Raw genomic sequence first — 22,970 nt, forward strand, 5'->3', positions numbered from 1 at the left:
GTGTTGTTCAGCTATAGATGATTATTTTTTAAGGCGTTGTGTAGATGTGTTTTCAACAAATGCTTGGTGAATTTTGAGATTGACACATGTCTTTCCTTAGTAAAAGAGCAGATGATGTACATACAGTTTTACTTTATGGCAATAAATACCTATAACGAATAAAATAGTGTTTAAAATAAACTTGACTATAGTCTTAAACCATTGGAATTTCAAAACATTGTTTTAATTATTTTCCTTCTTCCAACCCCTCTAGGAGTTTCAGGGGGGAAATCAATGGACTCAGGAAGCAGTAGGAGTTTGGAGAATACAGTTAAATAGGGTCTATTCTGATCAGCTGCTTCCAAAGATAAACACAAGCAAGAAAGCATCCACTTTAGCAATCCCACCCAGCATCCTGGAAATACCACAAGAAATTAAGTAAAGCTGTGGAGACAAACGGGTAGAAACCACAGTTGAAAGAATAAAAATGTCCAAGAGTATCAAGGAAAAACAAAGCAATGATTTAGAGAAATTGGCCTTTAAAAGGAAGGCAGAAGGTGAAGAAAAGCCAGCTGGAAGGAAGGAGGTAAAGATCTTGGAACTTGACAGCCCATTGATCACCCTGCCTCTGCCTCACATCCCCTTAAAGAACATCATGGATGTGGAGGTGAAGCTGGTCTATGTGGATGAAGAAGACGTGAGCTATGAGTTTGTGGAGACCTTCACATCCACTAGGATTCAGCCAACATGCCAAGAGGCTGGAACAGTGGACCCTTTGCAAGGACCAAATTTCAACTTTCTGCCTCAGATTGACAAATGGCTTCAGGTAGCCTTAAAGGATGCCAGCTTGTGCTACAGACAAAAGAAATACGCCGTGGCAGCAGGCCAGTTCAGAACAGCACTGGAGGTAAGGGATTAGGAAAATAGAGGAGGGTGAGAGGAAGCTGTGAAATGAACAGTTGTGATTACACTGGGCAGCTCTGATCACACTGTAATGAATAGTGTGATCATGGGGTGAAAATATTGGGTGACATGAGGGTTATATGGCTCCCGGTTTACATAGAGCAAATAAGATATGCCTACAAATTAAACGCCTGTGTGCATTTGACATATATCACACTTTTTTCTCTGATAACAAACCTTGAAGTGAATGATAACATATATAAAAGTGCAGTTGGTTTTGTAATTTAGATGTATACCTATAAAAGCCATAACGTTTTAGTGCAGTGGTAGTGGGTGGAATATAGATTCTCTAGAAATAGGCAGTTAATGAATATGTGAATTGTCCCCTTTTGATGTAGTCTTCACGATTAAATGTAGCCATCTTTACTTTTTAGCACAGGCTGATAATTTATACATGATACTTATTAAAAACAAAATGACATCATTTTACTTTATCATCAAACTTCACTTTCCTTCCCAGTCTAGTGAGCTTTATGAATAATTCTTTTTCTCTCTGCAAGCAGGTAAGTTGGTCAATATCTTGGCATAAAGAAATAGCTCATGGACTAAAATGAACTTGAGAATCACTACTAAAACACAAAATAGTAGTAGGAAAAAATGCTTCATCTCTTGACTCACTGAACCTATGAAAGGATGGAAGTGTGTAACTAGACATCCCATTCACCTGGCAATCTGGGTACCTGAATATTTCTTTAACCACAAAAAAATTCAGTGCATTATCTATATATACCTGGTGGCCACTGGAGATATAATAAATGAGGTAAGACATGGTTTCTTCCCTCTAGCAGTCTGGTGAAGGAGACAAACCAGTAAACAGTTAAAGAGAGAAGGCATAAAGGAGTATCATGGGACAGGGCGTGGGCAGGAGTCAAATGTGAGATGTTTGTGATGGAGATTTAAAGAGTAAAGTATGACCGCTGTTACTTGCAGGTTAAAATGACTACATCTACAATGAATTATTAATGGACCATACCAGACACTGGTGCCCCTAAATATTGAAAAAGAAACTCTAAGCACAAAAAGGGAGGCCCAAAGAGAGATGAAATGATGAGGTAGAGCACAAATAGATGCATCTATAAATATTTCTGCCCATAAAGGGTTGTCTACGCAAAGAAGGGAAGAGTGACATGTTATGTAAAAAGTGCCAAAACAATCAAGCTACCCACAAAGCACTGAGAAGCCCCTGCTGCCCTTTGAGCTGAAGACCAGAAGCTGAGAAAAGAATGTTGAAGAAAGACTTGCAGAAGTCTTGGCCTTGGGCACTTCTGCTAGGGCCATTTTCAGCTGAATTTTTTTTGGGGTGGGGTAGTAAGGTTAAAGGTACAATTTCATAGATAAATATAATCATTTTAGCAATGAAAAAAGAGAGACATAAATAAGAAAGAATATAAACTGGAAGAAAATATGCAGTTTTTCCAGAAAACCCAGTGTTCAAATTTGTAAAATTTGAATCAGGTTTTAATGACCCCAAGATGTAATTGTACTGGAAAATGCTTATGTTCTGACTCTCTCTTATGCACATTCATTCTCTAACCCCCACCCCACCCCCATCTCCCTCTCTCTCTCTCTCTTTTTCTCTCTCCCCCTCCCCCCCCCACCCCCGCCCCGACACACACACCAGCAAAGTTTTTAGGAAAGTGTTGGATGCTGACACTAATTACTGGTAATTAACAAAGGTAATTATTTTGAGACCAAAACTTAGCTTAGACATCTGGTCTAGCTTTTGTCTCATTATCTTGGGAGTTAATTTGAAATCTTACCTAGAATGTCTCTTAATAAGCCAAAGCTATTAGGAATAGAAAAGATTTTTAACCTCTTTAACCCTTTTTAACTTCTCCTAAATTTAACCTCTTCAATGCTGAGTGTTCTCAGGTATTATGTAATGCATGTCTCTCTGTTCCTTAGGTCCTAGCATGTCTCTGAGTAAGACAGGAAGTATGACAAAGACCGAGGCATAATGACAAGAGTCATACCTGAAAGACAGATGCCTCATTGACTATTTGAGTGTGTGTGAGTTAGGATGAGGTTTGGCTGCAAGTGACAGAAAACCCAAAATAACAGTGTCTAAAGAAAGAGAGAAGTTTATTTTTCTTTCACATAAATATAGGTAGAGAAGAGCAGGTATGGTGAGATCATCAGGGTGCCGGATTCTATTTTTTTCTTCAGGAGGTAGCTTTGACCTCATGATCCAGAATGGCAGCCCCTGTTGGTGTCATCGCATCCACCGTCTAGCCAGCCGGAAGGGGGAAAAGGAAGGACAGAGGCGTGTCGTGTCTCTATAAGCACACTTCATAGAAGTTGCACACACCATTGCCATTTTTTTCTTCATTGACCCAAATTTCATCATGTGGCCACACAAAGCTACAAGAGAGGCTGAAAAATGTTGTCTTTATTCCAGATGCTCCTAACATCCAGAGGCCCTATTTCTGAGGGAGGAGGGTAGAACAGGTGCTGAAGGATAACTAGCAATATTGAAGCACTCCATTGGAGTCCTTGTTACTTGCGAGGCATTGTGAAGCATACAAAATGCATGCCAAATGGGCGGGATAAAGACAGCTGTTAGGCGTATACAGAAGACTGATTGTGTATAAAGCTTAAACCACAAAAAGAAAACAAAACAAAAAACCCAGAAGAATAAAAACTGGGAAAGGCCCTGGAGATTTGTGAGTATTTATTAATTGATATAATTTCCAGTGCATCTAATAATCCCTTTAGGAATATTCTGCTTACATGTTAGTTTCCCTGTGCTCTTGACAAAGTGTTAACTCATTTTTTATGATAATATTTAATAATGATTAAGATTAAATGGTATGCAGTGATTGGGAAGACAACAGTTTAGCCTCCAGAAAGCAGCCAACTTTACTCTTTTAGGATTTTAGAACACAGGAGGCATTTATTAAATGTGCATAATGAAACTTATTTTGCTGTGCTACCTTTCTACTCTATAAAAGTTAAACCAGTTGTTTAGGTGAGATTAGTCCTTAGCTCTGTGATCAACTCATCAATCTTTGCTAATTTTTATTAAAATCAGTCATTTGCTCTTCTGTTTGTATTCATATGAGAAGTCATACCAGCAGGGCAAAAGGTATAAACTGAAGATGAAAATGCAAATTCATATTAAATTACATTTTCATGCCTAGATGCTATTCTCTGTAATTTTTAGAGGACAAGTATACAAATCCACCCATAATAAAAATAGTAGGAGTTCTCTGTAAGAAAATATACAAGACACTGGCCTCATGTGCATTGTATTTGTATAGTAGGCAGTAGACAGTACTTTCAATAAATTGTCTACCTGCCAATGAAAAGTAGGATAAAACTAATAAGCATTCTAGCTGCACTTTCATAGGAAGAACAATTATTTAAAAAGCCCATGGGAAAACTTGAAGCTGTGGGAATGTACTACTCAAATTTTTCTTGTCACTTACAGGAAAAACACTCATTATAAAAGGTTCTCCTAAGTTGGTGATGTACAACCTAAACAACATCATCCTTTTAACCTTACTCATAGGATCTTAGTAATGAAGAGGTTTCCACCTTCTGAATTAGAATTAAAATTAGATCTGTACACACCCTTTAAAATTCAAAGCTTCAAACAATCCCATTGAGCCAGCCAAAGAAAGTAGAACACAGCTTATCCCTTACCAAATGGAACTTTCTATTCTGATTTCATCACATAGGAACTCCTTGAAGTACTAATCTGTTTTTCAGTATCGGTGTTTTGGTCACTGATCTGTGAAGTTGGAGTAATAATTCACATTTATGGTGCTCTTTCTACAGTTCAGATACTGTTTTTTACATTTTGGGAATGTTTACATTTATTATTCCATTTTATTCTCCCAATAAGCTTATGAGATGGGACTCTTATTATTCTTGGGTTACTAATGAGAAAACTAAGAAATAGATAAGTTAAAGAACTTGCTCAAGGGTCAACAGCTAGAAGTGGTAGACCCAAGAGCTGAACCAGAGTGATCTGGCTCAGTGCTCACCAGCTTAACCACTGTGCCTTGACTACTCTAAGTGTGAGTTTGTTGGAAAAACAGAATTTTGGACTGTGCCTGACCTGCAGAATCAGGATCTGCATTTTAACAAGATCCCAAGTGGTCCTGTGCATATTGCAGTTTGAGGAGCATGGCACTCTGCAATAACCCAACATAGAACAGATTTGCCCTCCAATTAAAACTTTGCAGTTGGGTCTCTCATTTAAAATGCTCTATGCCCCTCACTAACTTCATAGGAAATAATTCCCCTTTAAGCAGTTTTTTCCATAACAATGGTTTAGAATTTTTGGATTTCAAGGACACATAACATTTTTTTAAAGTTAAGGAGAAAGATTGCTGTTGTATTATGCAAGAACATCACAAAACTTACCATCTATTACCATCATTATTTCACAATAAAAATATGGAGAAATTTAAGACCAACAAGATAGAAAAAAAAATAGAAAGAGCATATTCTCAGAAAGGATTTTTAAAAGTACATTATAATTTGATGAAAAATTGACTAAATTGCCTTTATTTTTTTATTTCCCCTTGGATCACTAAAGCATCTGTCTGAGAACCAGCTTTTGGGAATCACTGTTCTAGAACACATTCCCCTTTATGGTAAACACTAGGTATCCAGGACGACTGAACCTGCACAGGGCCTTCTTATGAGATTACTTCCAGTGTAATGGAATTTGGTTTGAGGCAGGTCCGTTTTGGAGCCCATCCAAGGGGGTTTATTTAATGGAGTAGCAAAGATATCTCATTATGGGGCAGCCTCACCTATAATTGCTCTGCTGAGAACAATTCTGTAGTGAATCTCTAGGGCATGAAAATATGGACATCCCAGAAAGCTTAATTTAAATGGATTCGAACACAGATAGTTCTTAGTGCAACATGATCAGGAAATCAAGAGCTCACCAAATTTTCTGAGTGCCTGAGCTGTCTTTTTACACATCTGTGGATCTGCATGTGGAGTCAGTATGCACTTCTTAAGTCTTGCTGGGGTCCAGGCGCTTTTACTCAGATAAGCATCACAATCACCCTCAGAGACCCATATTGGGATTATAAGATTTAAGGTGTTAAATTCCATGGGATTGTGTTGCTAAATTAGAAAATTTGAGGAGTTAAGGAGTTAAAAAAAAAAAAAAGTAAGAGGCCAGGATGCTAGTACATGACTGCTGCCTCCACAGCTGGATATCTGAAGTCACTCAGAAGATCCTGGGACAAGGAACATAGAGGACCATAATCTAGGTGTCACCTTTTAGTAAATGTGGAGAAATATTAGGAGTCTGATAAATGACAGAGTGAGGGTAGAATAGCTAGATGACACAGTGTTCTGCAATACTGTGCTAAGGGACATAAAGGGCAAAGACCTCCATGTGACACAGGGTATAAGGAACCTGGGCTCCTTGGAGGGTCAGCTTAGACTGAAGAATATGGAGAGACTGTTCCACCCCTTGCTTAGCTGAATGTGGCGGCTGGTTTACAACGGAAGGGATCGTGCATGGTAGTGCCAGCAGTTGGGAGGTGGGGGCAGACTTCAGAGGGGAAGCAGCAGAGCACAACAGCAATGAGATTTGGGGGACTGTCTCCTTCAAAGAGGGGTTGAAACATGCTCGGGGCAGCAAGTATCATTTACCCCTCCCCTCCACTCTGACTGGTCAGCAGCCTAGCCCAGGTGAAGGTCATATGTCACCCACTTGTGCTCAGTCTTGGAAAGCTCAGCAAGCCTTAGGCTGAAGGCAGGAAAGAGGGAAGAGGTTTCTGTAAGCAGCAAAGTGTAGAATAATTTTCTTTTTGTTACTGTGCCCTTTTTTCCTATGTACGTATAGCACTAATCAGAAACCAGTAAGGGTTATTACAATATGGAAACTGGTGCAATGACAAATTGATTTTATAATACACCTGTAAAGTTAGTCAGCAAGGTTGTTTGTATATTTTGGCATGTTCATTTATTTTTATTGGATTTTCCTCTTGTTTTCAATATTTGAAATATTACTGAATAATTGTTTATGACTACTTAGGAGGAAACATATCAATACATATAGTGGTAATCACATCCTTTTAATGGAAAAAAAATCACCCTAATTTACCTTGAGTGTTTAAAATATTAATTTAAAATACTGATAAATAATAATTTTCAATGGCTCTGTTACCATACTGTGTATCTGAGCCCTTTGTGTGCGCTGTGCTTTCAGTACACTCTATTTGGGATGTTTCCTAGAGTCAGCTTTTAGTTAAGTCTGACAATTATTTGTTGCCATGCAAAGTTTGAAACACAACAAGTAAGTGTTTTTATATACCAAGCAAAACAGTGAAAAATGAAAATTAAAGGAATAATTACTATTCACACTTGCTGTAGTCTCCATAAGGTGTGAACATCAAAAGGTAGAGCGTCTGTCTTCCAACTGAAGGGTCCTGAGTTTGATTCTGGGCAAGGGCACATACCTCGGTTGCAGGCTCTATCCCCAGCCCTGGTTGGGGTGCATGTGGGAGGCAACCAATCGATGTCTCCCTCATCTTTTTTTCTTTTTTCTCTCTCCCTGTCCCTTCCACTCTCTCTAAAAAAACAATGGAAAAAATATCCTTGGGTAAGGACATTAAAAAAAAAAAAAGAGCTGGCAACCTCACACCAGTTCATTCTTTTGTTTTTATTTTAATCATTTTATAATTTTAAAAGTTTACTCAGCAACGTACCAAAATAAGATGCCTGAAATAGTTTAAAGTAGCCCAAGCCTGATGCTAATCTCAAATTAAGAATAAATGGAATGTCCTACCATTTGTATGGGTTATGGGAACAGCAACCGAGTAGCCACTTAAGCAAAAGAAGTAAAATATTATGCTCTCTAACACTGGGAACATATGTCATCGTTGAGCACAGGAAGCTATCGCTGGCACTAAGGGGCCTGCTCAGCATTTCTGGCTCCAGCAGAGAGCTTTTTTCACAGGTACTTTAAATCCACTACAGTGTCATGAGCACTGAGTGTGCATTCTAAAGCAGGTCCCAACTGCTAAGTGATGGATTTAGGCAGAGTTCTCCGAGGGGGTGTCCAGAGAGCACAATCTTACACGTGGGGATGTCCATTTAAGGCATCAGCACAGTTGCTGCCACCCCACTTGTTAATTTAGGCTGTCAAAGGAGGAATATGAAAAAAAGGAAAACGAATGCCAAGAGACTTAACTGAAGCTAGAGAAAGGTGTAGGTGGCTGTGATAGGTTTTTGACCTCCACTTAAGTGCGTCCTGGTGACAGTAACAGGCACAGTGGAATCCTCAGCTCACTCATCAGCTCACCCACACACAGCATGACTATCACAAGTGGGAGCTGTTCTGTGCCACTCACTGCTTTTGTTTTACATATTTTAAATGTATCACTTATTTTTGTATAGGTAATATATTCACACAGTTCAAAATTCAAGAGCTACAAAATTGTATGCAATAAAAGTCTCCTTTCCACCTCAATCCTGCAGCTACCCAGTTTCCCTCTAAATGTGCAACCACTGTTTATCTTTTAAGTTGATAAATAAATATAAGCAATGTGGTAGTGTATAATAGTCTTTCTGTAACTTGATTTTTTTTTACATCAAAGTACATCTTAGAGGCTATTCTCTAGTAGTGTATATCATATTTTCTCCTGTTTATTATTGCATAATATTCCACTATATTAAAAATATATATTCTCCATTGATGGACATTTGGGTGGGTTTTTTGTTTTTGTTTTTTTTCCAGTATTTTCTTCTTAGAAATAGTGCTCCAGTTAATAACCTTGTATACGTGACAGTTTGCAAAAATGCAGAACTATCCTTAAATTGGAATCCAAGAGTTTGCACATTTGAAACTTTACTTGACATTACCAAGTTACAAACCCATCAGCCATGTGTGAGAACCTATTTTCTTTCACTCTCACCAAACCAGTGTATTATCAAAGTTTTTTATCTTTTTCAAAATAATAGGTAAGATTCAGAGTATAAGACAAATTTTTATTTCTCTTATTATAAGGAAGTTGAGCATCTTTTCCTATGTTGTAAGAGTTATTAACATTTGCTGCTTCTGTATATTTCCATTTCCATGTCTATTATTTCACACCAAGTTACTAAAGGGTTGTTGGTGTTTTTCTTAGGTGTAGAGTGGTTTTCAATTCAAAATAAGTTTGAAAAGTTCCTTTGGAGCAAATAAGTTTTTTCTATATAATTCTGATAAATTTCTGCAGAGTAGAAGAAAACTTTCCCTTTTAACTTGTGTTGGGTTATAAACTTGTATTGGAAACAATTACCATTCTCTAGCAGTACCAGGGCTGACAGAGTGGCCATTCCATATAGTGCCAGGTAAATTTCTCTAAAGTGAAGTGCATGCTTCTATTTTCAAGGAATGGTATATATTTAAGCAGTAACATGTAGGAAAAAAATATTCCTAGTCTATAAAAATCAAAAGGGCCTTTATCAGTAGTAAAGTTCTTGTATAAAAGCATTATTTTTCACACATTGGGAAATTGTAAAATCTTTGGCAATTTAGGAATTATTATTTGAGACTGTAGCATTTTATATTTTGGTATTGTTTCTAATGCACCAAGTCTAGCACTGTCATTTCTCCTAGGAAATCCTGAGAGGAAAAATATGGTAGAGGTTAATAGCTAGCTAAAGGTAGATTTCACCAGATTGTTCCTCTAATGATGTGTTTTATAGGTAGCATATGGTAGCACAGTTATATTAACTCTGGGTGAATTTTTCCATGTGAAATTTTGTTAAAAGCCCTACATTTTAATTAGTGTCTGGTATAAACAACTGACTTCAAATAGGAAAATTATTTGATTCCTCCTACTGCATATTTAGTAGTAGAACAAGAAATATAAAGACTGTCTGTGACGGCTAAATCAACCATGATACCCAATTTGGAATTCTCTCTGACTGGTGGCAGTGATTTGATAGAAAGGCTATTTTTTTTTCCATGCCATCAGAAGATCAGTGCTGAACTTTGAATATCAATTTCCTCTAGTAATACTATTTTTTAATCTAAAATTTATAGATTACAGATACATAGGTGGATTTTACAATTCTTTTTATTCATTCTTTATCTCTAAGATGTAAAGGAGAGAAGAAATTTTTTTTCACTTCCATGCACAGAAAAAAAGTTTTCTCTCATTGTCCTGAAATCACTTCCATTCAGTTACTTAGAAGCAAGGTCTTAACTCTAGTTTGCTTTGTTGTTTGTGTACTTCAGTCAGCATTTATTATGTTATTAACGCATGCCAGCAGTTTTCTTACTACACCTCCTTCAGTTCTCACAGCAACCTAAAGAAGTAGGACTATCATTAGCCCCATTTGTAGTTATGGAAACGAGGGCTCTGGGAAGTCAAATAATTTGCTTAAGATCACCCTACCAGTAAGTAGCAGAGTTGGAGCTTGCACTCAGGCTTATGTGATTCCAAACACATAGTAACTATAACCGCTATGCATACAGCCTACTTAGCAATGGGGCCCTTTTTCAAATAAAATCTTACAGAGAACTGTGAGTGATAGTCAAAATATTTTATAATCAACATAGCCGCATCGCTGAATAATCATAAAAGGGCACACACTCATCTGAACAGATGCCCACAACCAATGGCTGAATATAAGCTCAATAAATTTAGAAAGACAGCCCTGGCTTGCGTGGCTCAGTGGGCTGAGCACCGCCCCATACACCAAAAGGTCACTGGGGTTCGATCCTGGTCAGGGCACTTGCTCAGGTGATCCCATATGTTTCTCTCTCACATCAATGTTTTTCTCTCTCCCTCTCCCTCTCTCTCTCTAAAATCAATAAAAACATATTTTTTAAAAAAGAAATTCAAAAAATAAATTTACAAAGATAAAATGAAGCAGTTCTGAAACTACTATGGAGGACCTATGACTCACCCTGTGGCCTACCCAACACAGTATTTTAGAAAAAGCTCATTCTCTTCTTATTTGTCCTTCCAACCTCCACCTCACAGAAAGGGTTTGATATTAAAAGAAAAAAAACTCTCACAAAGCCTCATTCTGTTTTTATTATTTCACAATCTAATATGAGCTCCTGTTTTTATTTGTACTCCTCCTGAGTAGTTGGAGATAAAGATATTGATTCATTCAAATCCCTTTAAAATATCTTTTGACTAGACTTACTTCTAATTATTGCAGTATTGTTTCATAGGGAAACCTGTCCTTGTACATTTTAGCACACACCTGCTGGGAAATATATGTTTGTTCTTTATGGTCATTTACTGAACATTCACAACTGTATGCTTACAATTTTCCATTGGCTCAAAATTACTTTCCTTTTTAAAATGTTATATAGAGAATATAATGTCCAAAAGAGGGTTTGGCTTTAAACATTTATGATTCACTTATTTAAATCATTACCAGGTAAACTTCACAGTGGGAAGATGACCCTTAGATGTTGCTCTTACTGTGAGAAAATCAGACAAAATCTAGAGGAAAGAGTATAGGACAAGCCTAGCAATTGTGAAAACTTGTATATTGGGGCCTCAATACAACAGTGATTGAGCCAGTTAGTATTTCAATTTGTCTTTTTTCAGAAAGTACATGTGGTGGCTTACTATACAAAGAAACATAGCTAAAATAAGAGTAAAAGAACACAAGTCAACAAGGAAATCAAATAGAAAGGGGGCAGAGAAAGTAAGATGGGAAAGAGGAAACAGTAAATCAGAAAGCCTGTGCTGTACTCCCTGATACTGAAAATGAGCACAAAGTGGTAGCTTGTGCTTACCAGGAGCCAAGGTGAACAGAGAAAAGGAATTAGTTTACCTTGCTCACATTTACTAATTTAAAATAATATTGATTCATAAGAAGATAAATCTTTTTATTACTAGTGAGCTGTAAAGGACATTTGCTACATAGGAATCTATATAAAGAGTATATCTTTTGAGGTCACTGACTTGGAAATATAAATATAATTTTTGGGAGCATACTATATGCCAAAGCAATGGCTCTGTTTTGTTTCAAATGCACAACTTTTGCAGGTTTTTATCTTGGGGTGCTTGCATGGTAAATATGGTCTTAATACTGTAAATATGATCTTAATACTCATACACATATTAATAATCTCTTGGAAATTTTTATTTTCTAATTCACAGCATGCAGCAAGTTTTTATTCCGTGTCTGTTCTGTGCCAGGCACTGTGTTAGGCTCTGGGGATGTAACCCAAAATAGTCATGTTCTCTCCCTTTATGAGGATTCTAGCTCAGGAATGAAAAAGAAATGTGGTGTGTAGTCCAGTGAAGAAAGAATAGATGCTATGACACTTACGTGACATTCGGCTGCATCCAGAGCTGTGGTTTCTAGATTCTTTATTTCATGAGTCAGTACATGTTTTCAAAATGGGGATCAACATAGGTTGCCGACATATTATTAACCAAGAAAAGATATTTAAAAGAGATAAAAAGAACTACTGCCTTCTAACAAACGTAATTGCGTTTGAAGGACATTTTTAATTAAAAATGCAGGAAGAAGGCAGTCTTAGAATGAAGAGTGGACTTTCACCAAAGAAGACAATAGACAAAGATAATTGTAAATCTTAACCCAAAATGTACGTAATGTTTTAGCTGCAGAAAAATTACAACAAAACCTGATTTTTATTACAATTGGTAGAAAATGTTACACAAAATATTGTGCTATGACAGGTAATAACTAGAGGGGGCTACTTCAGAAAGGAAGAACAGAGAACTCTTACTTAGAAAAGGTAGGACATTTACAATGAGGCCCAAAGGATAAGCATAAGTCAGAAATGCAACAAGAAAAAAAACTTTGCCTGTCAGAAATGTTTAGTGTTTTCCCCTCTGTATTGCTGTGCTATGATTGTTATAAAAATGTACCACATATTTAGTGGCTTAAACAACACAGTTTATTATCTCAGAGTCTCACAGAGTAAATGCGACTCACTGGACTAAAATCAAGGTGTCTGCAGGGCTGTGTTCCTTCTGGAGACTCTGGGGAGAATCTGTTTCCTTGCCTCTTCCAGCTTCTAGAGGCTGCCTGCAATCCTTAGCCTATGGCCCCTTCTCCACCTTCAAGTCCACTGGGCAGCATCTTTAAATCTCTCCCTGGCTGCGACACTGACACTTTTGCTTCCCTGTTCTACATTCAAAGAACCCTGATGATTTCACTGGACCCACCCAAAAAATTCAGAATGATCTCCTTATTTTAAAGGCAGCTGATTAGCAACATTGGTTCCGTCTGCAACCCTGATTCCTCTTTGCCATGTTACGTAACATATTCACGGGTTCCAGGGAGTAGGCGTGAGACATCGTTGGGAAGCCATTTCTCTGCCTGCCACACCCTCTGACTACCGGAGACCAGTGTATATGTTAAACTGCTTCCTTCTGAACTACCGGCTTGTCAGGGACTATGAAGGCTGTGCAATATTACTTTACTTGCAGACTAACAGGACAGCCTGCCAGAGTTCAATAGAAGACATAGGACTTCTGGGCCACAAACAGAGGACTTCATTATTCATGGTACAAGTCGCATAAGCATCATCACCTTTGCATCAGCTCCCCTGACCTCCAAGTCTCACGGGTGATACAGGCGAGGCCTGATGGGTGCCTGCACACATCATGGACTATGTTGCAGGAGACGGACCTCAAGCTTGCAGAGCCTCAGTCACTGGCGGTGGTCAGTAAGCATGCCTCTCCTTTTTTCCCAGAGGGAGACGCTCTCCCTTCCAAGGCCGTTCAATATACAAACTTCCGTGAAAAAATAATCCAGAACAAAGGGCAGTTACTAACTTGTTTGCAAGACGTGCAAAGAAGTTAGAGACCCTTGGAAAATTGTTCTCCAATATCTTTACACTGCATCTGCATTTCATAACCTGGTCTATAATTTCTCAAATGTAGGGCTAGTTCTTTGAAAATCATTTTAAAATCCGTTTAAGTTAAAAGATTTGGTTTTCTCCCTTAATGCCATTTTTCCTATTTCTTTACTTGTTCAACTGAATCTCCACTTATTTATACTCTGTATTTAAATATTTCTCTAGTGCCTACTCTAGTCCTTGTTATTGTCTTATCATAGAATTCTATATGAAAACATTGATTTTGGCTAATTAAATAAACAAATTACTAATGCAAAATGACAACTCAACCTCAGTTTATAATGAGAAAACAAATATTAGCAAATTTTTTAATTAGGGCCTTGATACCAACAGGTAATTATGAAGAAAAACCAGGTGCTAATATTCCCTTGACGTGAAATGTCAATCTATGAAAACAGTGACTGCGAGAGGGCCTTTGCTAAGAAGTGGAAGACAGCTAAATTCATTTCTGCATATTAAATCAAACCCATTCTGAAAGAACGTAATGGCTGCAACAAGTTAAAGAAACAAATTATTATATAATAGGTATTACATTTCACATTAGAAGAATCAACATTTATGAATTTATTAATGAGCCTCTTCCCCTTTTTCTGACATTCTCCTAAGTTAAAGCTACTGATTACACATGTTCTTAGTTTTAAGGGTAAAGAAAGTTACAAGGAAAATATTAAACTATCTAATGAGAAAAATGAGCTAAGTCAGAAGAAAAAAAATGAAGCGAAAAAAGATACATCCTGTCTTCTACATACAGAAGTCACGGTGATCGATGCATATCAATAAGACATATTGCTTGAGCACCTTTTCCCCCGTAAGTGGTAATACGTAAGGTCAGTTGTCATTATCCTCCCATCTAATAGTCCTAAGACCAACATTATGTCAGACCAAAGGAAAGGTGGCAGACTTTATCCATAACAGAAAGTTGCTCACAAGCCAACTAGATTGTATTTATACTCTACATATGTAGTAATTACAAGCTTCCCACACAATGTTTTATCCCACTTATGGCTCTGGGGGAAAAAAACCTCTGGTGAAGCACTATCCCTATATTTACCATACCCTTGTGCTGTAATAAATTATTGTCCCTGTGCTAAATTTATTCATTTGAATATATTGACGACAGAAGCACTTACAAATTGCCAAGGAGCATGACAAGCTACAGCAGCTTTCCTTGACAGGTAAAAGGCTGCAGCAATTCAGTGGAAGTCACTTAGGAATTGCAACCGGAAAACCTGAGTTGTATATCTTGGCTCCTCCCCATCCAACCTCTGGAGCTCAAAGCCTCAGTTTTCTCATTTGCGAAGAAAGAATGAAAACGTGCTGCTCTGTCTCTGACCTCAAGGTGATGTGATGCGGTATTTCCAAAGCCACCTTGTCTCACATGTGTAAGGTGGTGGTGGTTTTTTAAATCTGGATTTCATCTTTTCCGTTTTATTTTTGTTTTGGAATTTTCTTTGCAGGGCTTCTTTAGCACTTGTTAACAGCAGGCTTTTTAGTACACAGTACAGTTGAAAAACAGGGAGTGTGAGCCACAATTTATGACCTGCTTGGGTCAGAAATCTCCAAGCAGGTTTCGCAATCCCAGCCAAGCCTTGGGCCCTGCTCTGCAGAAAGGGCTGCTCTGCTGACTCCAGGAGGAGCCACACTTCTGCAATTTATTGGCACTTCCCCATTTCCTCCTGCCTGCTGTCCCAATCTCGTCCCTCCTGCTCATCCTGTCCCTTTAGTGCCTTTCTCACTCTCCATTTCAACAAGGCTCACCGTAATATACCCCTGACCGTGACAGCTCCTCATCCTTGCTTTTGACGTTCCCGATACAAACTGCCACCACCATTTCTTCAGGTCCCCTCAAGCCACAGAGACTCTCCTCTTCAGTGCCTCTGCTGGCTCGTTTCCTGCAGAAACTAATGGGGTTTTATCTTTGTCTTCACTGGTGGCTGTCATTGACACAGGCGATCATGCTCTCTATCTCGGCTGTTAACTCCGTGGCCTCCTCTGTCTCCAAGTTTTGTCCCCAAGCTTCTTTTAGGTACTAATTTCCTCAGCTATCCACAGATAACATTTCAATAGCTAAGCTGAAGTAAACTTGCAGGGACCATCTGATGTGGCCTCCTGCCTCTGGAGGAGGAGAGAATGTGTCACACAAGATGTGTGTGTTTTCATGTCTTCTTTCAGTATTTCCTCGGACTTCTAGTCACAGCCTGAAGTGAGTTATTGCTCTGAAAGTAAGCTCTTCCCTTATGTCCAAACCAATTCTGGTTTGAGTCTTATTTTTCCTCTGGAGAACTTGTCTCTAACTTGGGCATGAGATAGAGGGAATCTCAAAGTTCAAAAGTCATCTGGTCCAATTACACATCTACTTTTTTTCCCATTTTTAATTGAATTTATTGAGGTGACATTGTTTCACAAAACCGCATAGGTTTCAAGTGTATAGCTCAACAAAACATCATCTGCACACTGCATCATGCGCCCATTGCCAAGTGATTTTTTAAAAATTTATCTTTATTGTTGAAAGTATTATAGATATCTCCTCCTCCCCCTCCTCATTGATCTCCTCCACCCAGAATCACCTCCAGTGGCATATGCAGCCTAAAAGGGAATTCACTTCAATGTAGGTGGTCTGTCCATCCCTGAACATCTCTGACCAGAAGAAATGTTTCACCTAAACTCACTGAAATCTGCCTGCCTGAATATTCCATCTTCTTATTTTATACTCTCTCCTATCAGGATGTCACAATAGCTTCTGTGGTAAGCCCTCACCTATCTAGTACCATCCGTCACTATTTCTCCAGCACCTAGCATAGGCTTCTAAAACACAGCAGGCTCTTAAGAAACACTTGTGAATGAATGAGTGAATGAATGAATGAATGAATGAATGAATGAATGAATGAATGAATATGAATGAATGGGGTCTCTTCTACAGAAGAGCACTTTGTATCTAAGCCATTTATGAAATATAATCTGGGCCTTCTCTAGACCAGAAATCCTTAGTCTCATAGGAAAAGTTTCAAGTTCAACACAATGTGTCTAAATCCAAAACATCCAAAAAAAAAGATATTAAAATACATTTTATGTATATAGTTGTATATAATTATAAATGTGTATATATATAAAATTCAGTTAATCTACTTTTCTAAAGCTACATAAAAAAATAACAGTAAACAAAAACTAACTTTTAAGAAATATTCTTTGGCGCTCAAAATATACGCACTGCTAAGTGGTTTTATTTAGTATTATTAAATCATTTTTTTCATTTTTGGACAGAAACTTTGTTAAAATATTATTAAACTACTTTTAAAAGAAAAATTTGCACCACAATTCTACCAACCTTCTACAACTGTTATCACTTTTCGGGTTTTCTTCCACCTTGTTCATATATAAAAATAACTTTAAGTTATTGTAAGTATATGGTGTACATTCTGTATTGTACTTTATTCAATTAAAATTACATTTTTCATATTATCATTAATCTTTCTTATAATTTCATGGGTATTTAATAGTGCTCCATCAATTTGATATATCATAACCATTTCCCAATTACTACTGATTTAAAATGTTTCCAGGTTTTTTTTCTTACGGAAAATGTTTTAGGAATATTACACATATATATTTAATATTAAAAATATTAAAAATATAGATATTTCAAAATATGCCATATTTAAAAATATTCCCTTCTCTCAATTAGCATTTAAAAGGACTTTTCAGTTTCTATATGTATGAATTTTGTTTATGTATGTGCGATTTATTTCTAGCTTTATATCAGTGTAGTAAAGGGTTGAAGCCTATAAAATTTTGACTTTTAACTGGAATTATTTATTAAGCCCTAAAACATTATAATTTTTATAAATGTCGCAGGCATGTCTTAAAAGATATAGTTACATTTTTAAATGACTAGCATTTCTTTCATTTCCAAAATATTTATAAATACCTAATTGATGCTAGGCACTGTGTTAGGAAATGGTGATGTAAGGATGAGCAAGGCAGACCCCTGCCCTTAGAGGGTTTAAAGTCCAGCAAGGAGTAAAGAAGGGAAGATAAACTGTCATGTGTTATGATTGGATAGTCTGGGGCACTACTACCCTTAGACCCAGGCAAAAAAAGAGCCCTTGCCCCTGGCCCTAGGTTTCAGAGAACCTCACTCTGGTCCTACCTTCGCCTATGCCCATTCTCACCAAAGAGACTGTGGGCAGCTATGGGGCATCCTGAGCACACCCCTCTGGAGCCCACAACCCCCACGAGACCCCCCTCTGGGTAGCAGGGATCCCAGAATTCCTTGACCACGTGGTTCAAACCCACTTCTTGGGCCAGAGCAGACTTTGCTAGATCCACCTTCCTATAGATGGAGATTGTATTTATGTCCGTTGGTAGATACATAAACTCAGTGGTTGGGGAGGTTGTGAACAGGGTTTGAAGGCATGGTCTGGGTTGTCCCCACACATGTAGGAGAAACTATTCACAGCTCTGGATGGAGGCAGGAGTGGGAAAGGAAAGAGAAGAGGCCAGACTGAGAACAAGGAGCCGGGGCGACTTCTTTCCAAAGTCATGTTCTAGGACAGAACTCCAGAGATCCTAAAAGTTCTAATTTGAACTTAGTTCTCAGGTGGTTTCGAGGATATATTTGTCAAGGTAGGAGGGTGGAACATTTTATTTAGTGGTTAGTTTGATTTGCAGCTTTAAAATACTTAGGCATATGGAATGTGGGCCTTCATTTGTATTCTTGCCCCAGGCCCTGTAAATGTTGGGGCAGGCCTGGTACAAGGTGCTATGGAGACAACTAACAGAGAGATCTAAGCTTAGGTGAGGGCGTGTAGAAGGCCTCTCAGAGTAAATCATGGTTCGGCAGAGTAGGTTCTTCAGAGTAGGCTCACCCAGAGATATTCTACTTATGTGATCCACTGTATTTGTGGGCTAAAGGTGAAAAAGTCATATGTTCATCTTATGAACATCAAATGCCAAAAATGCATTTGATGAAATTCATTAACTCTTAAGATTCTAGAATAACAACATACCTAGCATAATAAATGGTATTTATATGAAACTAAATACTGACATCATTCTTAAAAGTAAGTGCAAGCAGTGTTGCTTTTAACTTTAACCTTAGACAAGAAGGCAACTATCATTCAATTACTTTACATGGATCTTAAATTTTCAGCCAGTTAATTTTGGTAGATGTTAATTTCTTTTTTCCTTTCCTAGTGGTGTTTTTATTCACTCCAACACTTCTTTAAAGTCTTTTTAAAACTGATTTGAGGGGGAGAGAGAAACATCAATATAAGAGAGAAATATGGATCAGTTGCTTCCCGCATGCGCCCCAGCCGCAGATCGAACCTGGAATCTTTTTGGTGCACAGGACGACACTCCAACCATCTGAGTCACACCAGCCAGGGCTAAAGTCTTTTACCTTGCTCTGGTTTGTGGTCATTGTTGTTGCTGGTCTATACCCTGTCTTAGAGGCATGAGTTCCATAAAATTACTACCTGCTTGATAAAATACACTTTTATTTATCTCTAATTTTTCTCTTTCAAGATTGAGTGGAAGCCTTCATTTTCCTCCTTATGATTTTTTATTTGTTTGGTCAACCATCGCCTGGAGCTGGTGTTTAGGCTAGGAAGCAGCTCATTCTTCTTCCGAATGGTTCCTGTATCTCAATTATTAATCTGCATCAGCTGGAGGCAAATAGCATTCCCTACACCCTCCGGTCTTAACACATAATCAGGAACTTGGCAAAGGAAGAGAGTGGTGGTGGAAGTTCTGGCCTGGCCGGCTATGAGGAGCAAGCAGTTAATCGAATATAAACAAGTCAGATGGCATTTTTAATTTGAGTAAGAATACAAGTCTATTTTAAAGTTGTCTGCCTGGTCACTGCCAGGCATCTGTTAGCTACTGTGTTTGCAGACCCATTCCCTCTTTCTTTCTGTCTCATATTTCTAAACTAGAAATTCCCAGGTAAGATTTTAATATTTTGATATTTGACATTTGAGGAAGGACTGTTATTAAACAATGACTAATGGAAAGGTAGGACATCTTCACGAAGCAGCAGCTTTACTGTTGCCCTCCGGCTCCTTCTCAGGTTTTACAAGAGAACACTGGAGACCTGGGAGGTGGCCTGTTCTCACCGCACGTGTTCTGAGGAAATATCTCATTCCGAGCTTGTGTAGTTATGTCTCTTGTCCTCCACAATCTAGGACCCGTGATTATTTGTTGGATAGCAAGCATGTTTATGCTGAACTCTCTTCTCCGTTAGCTATTAGGCAGGATTTTAAGACGTATGCTTTTGATCCCCTCTGCAGCACCATTCTACAAGTTCCTAAGTCAGGAACTTCATTCAGAACGTGTCTAGCGGTGCCCTAGTCACTTACAGTCAAAGCCTTGGCAAGATCAGAAATTGCCTAAAACTGATTTATTGTTCATCAAGTATAATTTTGACAATGAAAGGGATCTCTAAGATACTATTTCTATAAAACAACAAAATTCTCCACAGTGGCTTCCCCTTTGTCTCCATGGGACCTCACTTCCAGCGCCCTAGTCCCTCCTTTAGGCTTCTCCATTCCCATTACACCCACAGCTCCAGGTGTCTCAAAGGACAATCAAATGGCAGGCAAAGGGCACTGAGGTGGCTTCATCTAGCATTTCAGAGCTTCACCATGAAAAGACCATCCTTGGTTTCTCCTCCTCAAAGGGGAGCACTTGATTCAACTCTGCGATTTGCTTGCGCGCTTTCTGCCTCTCTCCAGTCTTTGCCTGCTCTCTAGCTACTTGACCCTCTGAGGAGTCTCTTCCCTCTTTTACTACTGGAAGGTACTTCAGTGGATTCTGGTAACAGGAGTCTTGGTCTGGGCTAGGAAATCTTTTACTTTAAGGCAGTGAGTGCCAAAATGCAAGACCTGGGTTCTGTCCCCTTCCAGACTTCTAGAAAGTCAAGTCACAAACAACCCCACACACTAAGTGGGTAATCAAAAGGAAGAAAATTAAAATTGCAAATAATCCCATGACTCAACAATGATAAACATTGTTGATACTTTAGCATATGCAATGGCATGCTATGGTGTGGTATGGTACAGTATAAGTAATACATGGGACATAATTATCCTAAACAATTATTTATGGTTTATGTAAAATTCTATTTTAACTGGGTATCAGCTATTTTTGTTTTCTAAATCTGGCAACCCTATAATAGCTTTAATCCCTACTGGCTTGTTTTCTTTTACATATACCCTCACTAATAAGCTCATATTTCCAAAATTAGGAACCAGTAAAAGAGCATTTCAGGAATAATTTTGCTCAGGAAATTGATAACATTTTGCTACTCGTATACTGGGTAAAAAATTGCCTCCTTTATTAACCAGTAGTATGTTAATGAAGAAAATGAGTGATTTTAATTTATATTTTGGTGTTAATGATTAAGAATTATAGCTTCAATGTGTATTAACTAGTTGATTGGCATAGACCAATTATTTTAGTTAACTCTGAGTACTAAGTGATGAAAGATTTTTATTTAAAATTAAACACAAAGTAAATCTGGCAGATTAAAAGCTTATAAAGAGTAGACAGAGTAAATTTATGTAGAAAAGATATAACAGTATCTTTTCTTTTTTTTTCCTAATGTATAAAAATGAGAAATGCAATTTTTGTAACCCTCTATAAAGGAAAAAAATGGCCATGGGGTTTCATTTTTGGGAAGGGGATTGCAGATTGTTTTATTAATTTTAAATGTTTTAGTTTATTTTAAACAAAAACGTCATCATGGACATGGTTTTTCTTATTTATGTTCACCATAACATTGTCAACGATGCACACCTTGTTGAACCTAGAAGTGATTTCAAGTCATAATGAGGATTGCATATAAGATATTTGTGCCTTGTCAAGCTCACAAAAAATACAGAGAATTGCACCTGAACTATATTAACTATTTATATCAACTCACTGTCAATCTTTTGACAGTATCATATTTCAGACAGTTACTTTATAAATTTGGGCACTTAGAGAAATTCCTTAACTAAAACATTTTCAGGGTGACATTAACAATAGATACTTTTTCCCAGCTGGCATGGCTCAGCAGTTGAGCATCAACCTATGATCCAGGAGATAGCAGTTAGATTCCCGGTCAGGGCACATGCCCGGGTTGCGGGATCCATCCCCAGCAGGCAGCGTGCAGGAGGCAGCCGATCTATGACTCTCATCATTGATGCTCCTCTCTCTCTCTCTCTTCCTCTCTGAAATCAATAAAAATATATATATATATTTTTAAAATAGACACTTTTAGATATCACATGCAGGCAAGAATTACAAATGGATTTATACTGAAAACGTTTTCTAATAATTAGCGTAACCATAATGGATGGAAAACAATGGCAGGAAGATTTTCTTCTACTTATCTGCAGACCCATCTACTTCTATTCGTCATCACCAAAGACTACTGTGGAAAACAGTCATAAAGGTTGGACAATGGAAAGAGTCTGCAGTAACTCATTGGGTGTCTATGGAAAGTAACACGGCATTGGGGCTCGCTGAGAGCCAGGAGGAAGATCTGCAATACTAATTAAGGGAAAAAATTCTCATTCATCTGGCTTGTTCTGATATCACTTCTTGGCACTAAAAAGAGACTAAGATAATATGCAAATATGACAATTAGGAAGTTGATGAGTTAAAGTAGATACTTGATATCACCTCTCTTTTCTGTCCATCAGGCATCTGTGCCATTTTGAATGTTATTTTCAGTGTTGAAATGATTTATATGATCAGAATCACTCCAGTATCATTCACAGTAGGTATGAGGTGGCAGCAACTAACATCAGAATTAATGCATGTTTCTAGTTGGTTCAGTCTTCAAATATATTTAACCAAATGGTATGTTTTTATCCAAGGAATTCCATAGCCTAAAAATATGATGTGTTTAACTCTTTTTTTTCCTCCATACATTTGTCATTTTAACTTGGCCATGTTGAAGGAGGTCATCAAGAAGACATGACCTCCAGTTGACCTGGGAGCTAGACCCAGGTAATCAGAGGCTCCTCACTCCCCTCCCCTGTCCTTGAAATGTACACTGCGCCCACCATTCTCACAGCCAGAGCTATTTCAAGGGTGCAACTCTGAGAAATTAATGTGTTGTTGAAACCATCTGTACTGAATATGTGAATGAACCCTGCTAAAGCCTTTAAAACTTTTAAGATCTGGTGGGTGGGTACAGAGATCTACTCATCTTGTG

The 22,970-nt window shown here is 38.0% G+C and overlaps 1 protein-coding gene across 1 annotated transcript in view; it reads left to right on the forward strand.

Moving 5' to 3' along the window:
• Positions 1-273: 273 nt before the first annotated feature.
• SPATA16 (spermatogenesis associated 16) overlaps positions 274-22,970 on the forward strand; it is a 163,823-nt gene continuing 141,126 nt past the window's right edge. The window contains 2 exon segments of the mRNA XM_016208242.2: positions 274-312; positions 314-886. Coding sequence (XP_016063728.2) covers positions 274-312; positions 314-886 — 612 coding nt within the window.

This window comes from Miniopterus natalensis, chromosome 6 (assembly GCF_054644295.1).
Source record: "Miniopterus natalensis isolate mMinNat1 chromosome 6, mMinNat1.hap1, whole genome shotgun sequence".
Taxonomy (NCBI): Eukaryota; Metazoa; Chordata; class Mammalia; order Chiroptera; family Miniopteridae; genus Miniopterus; species Miniopterus natalensis.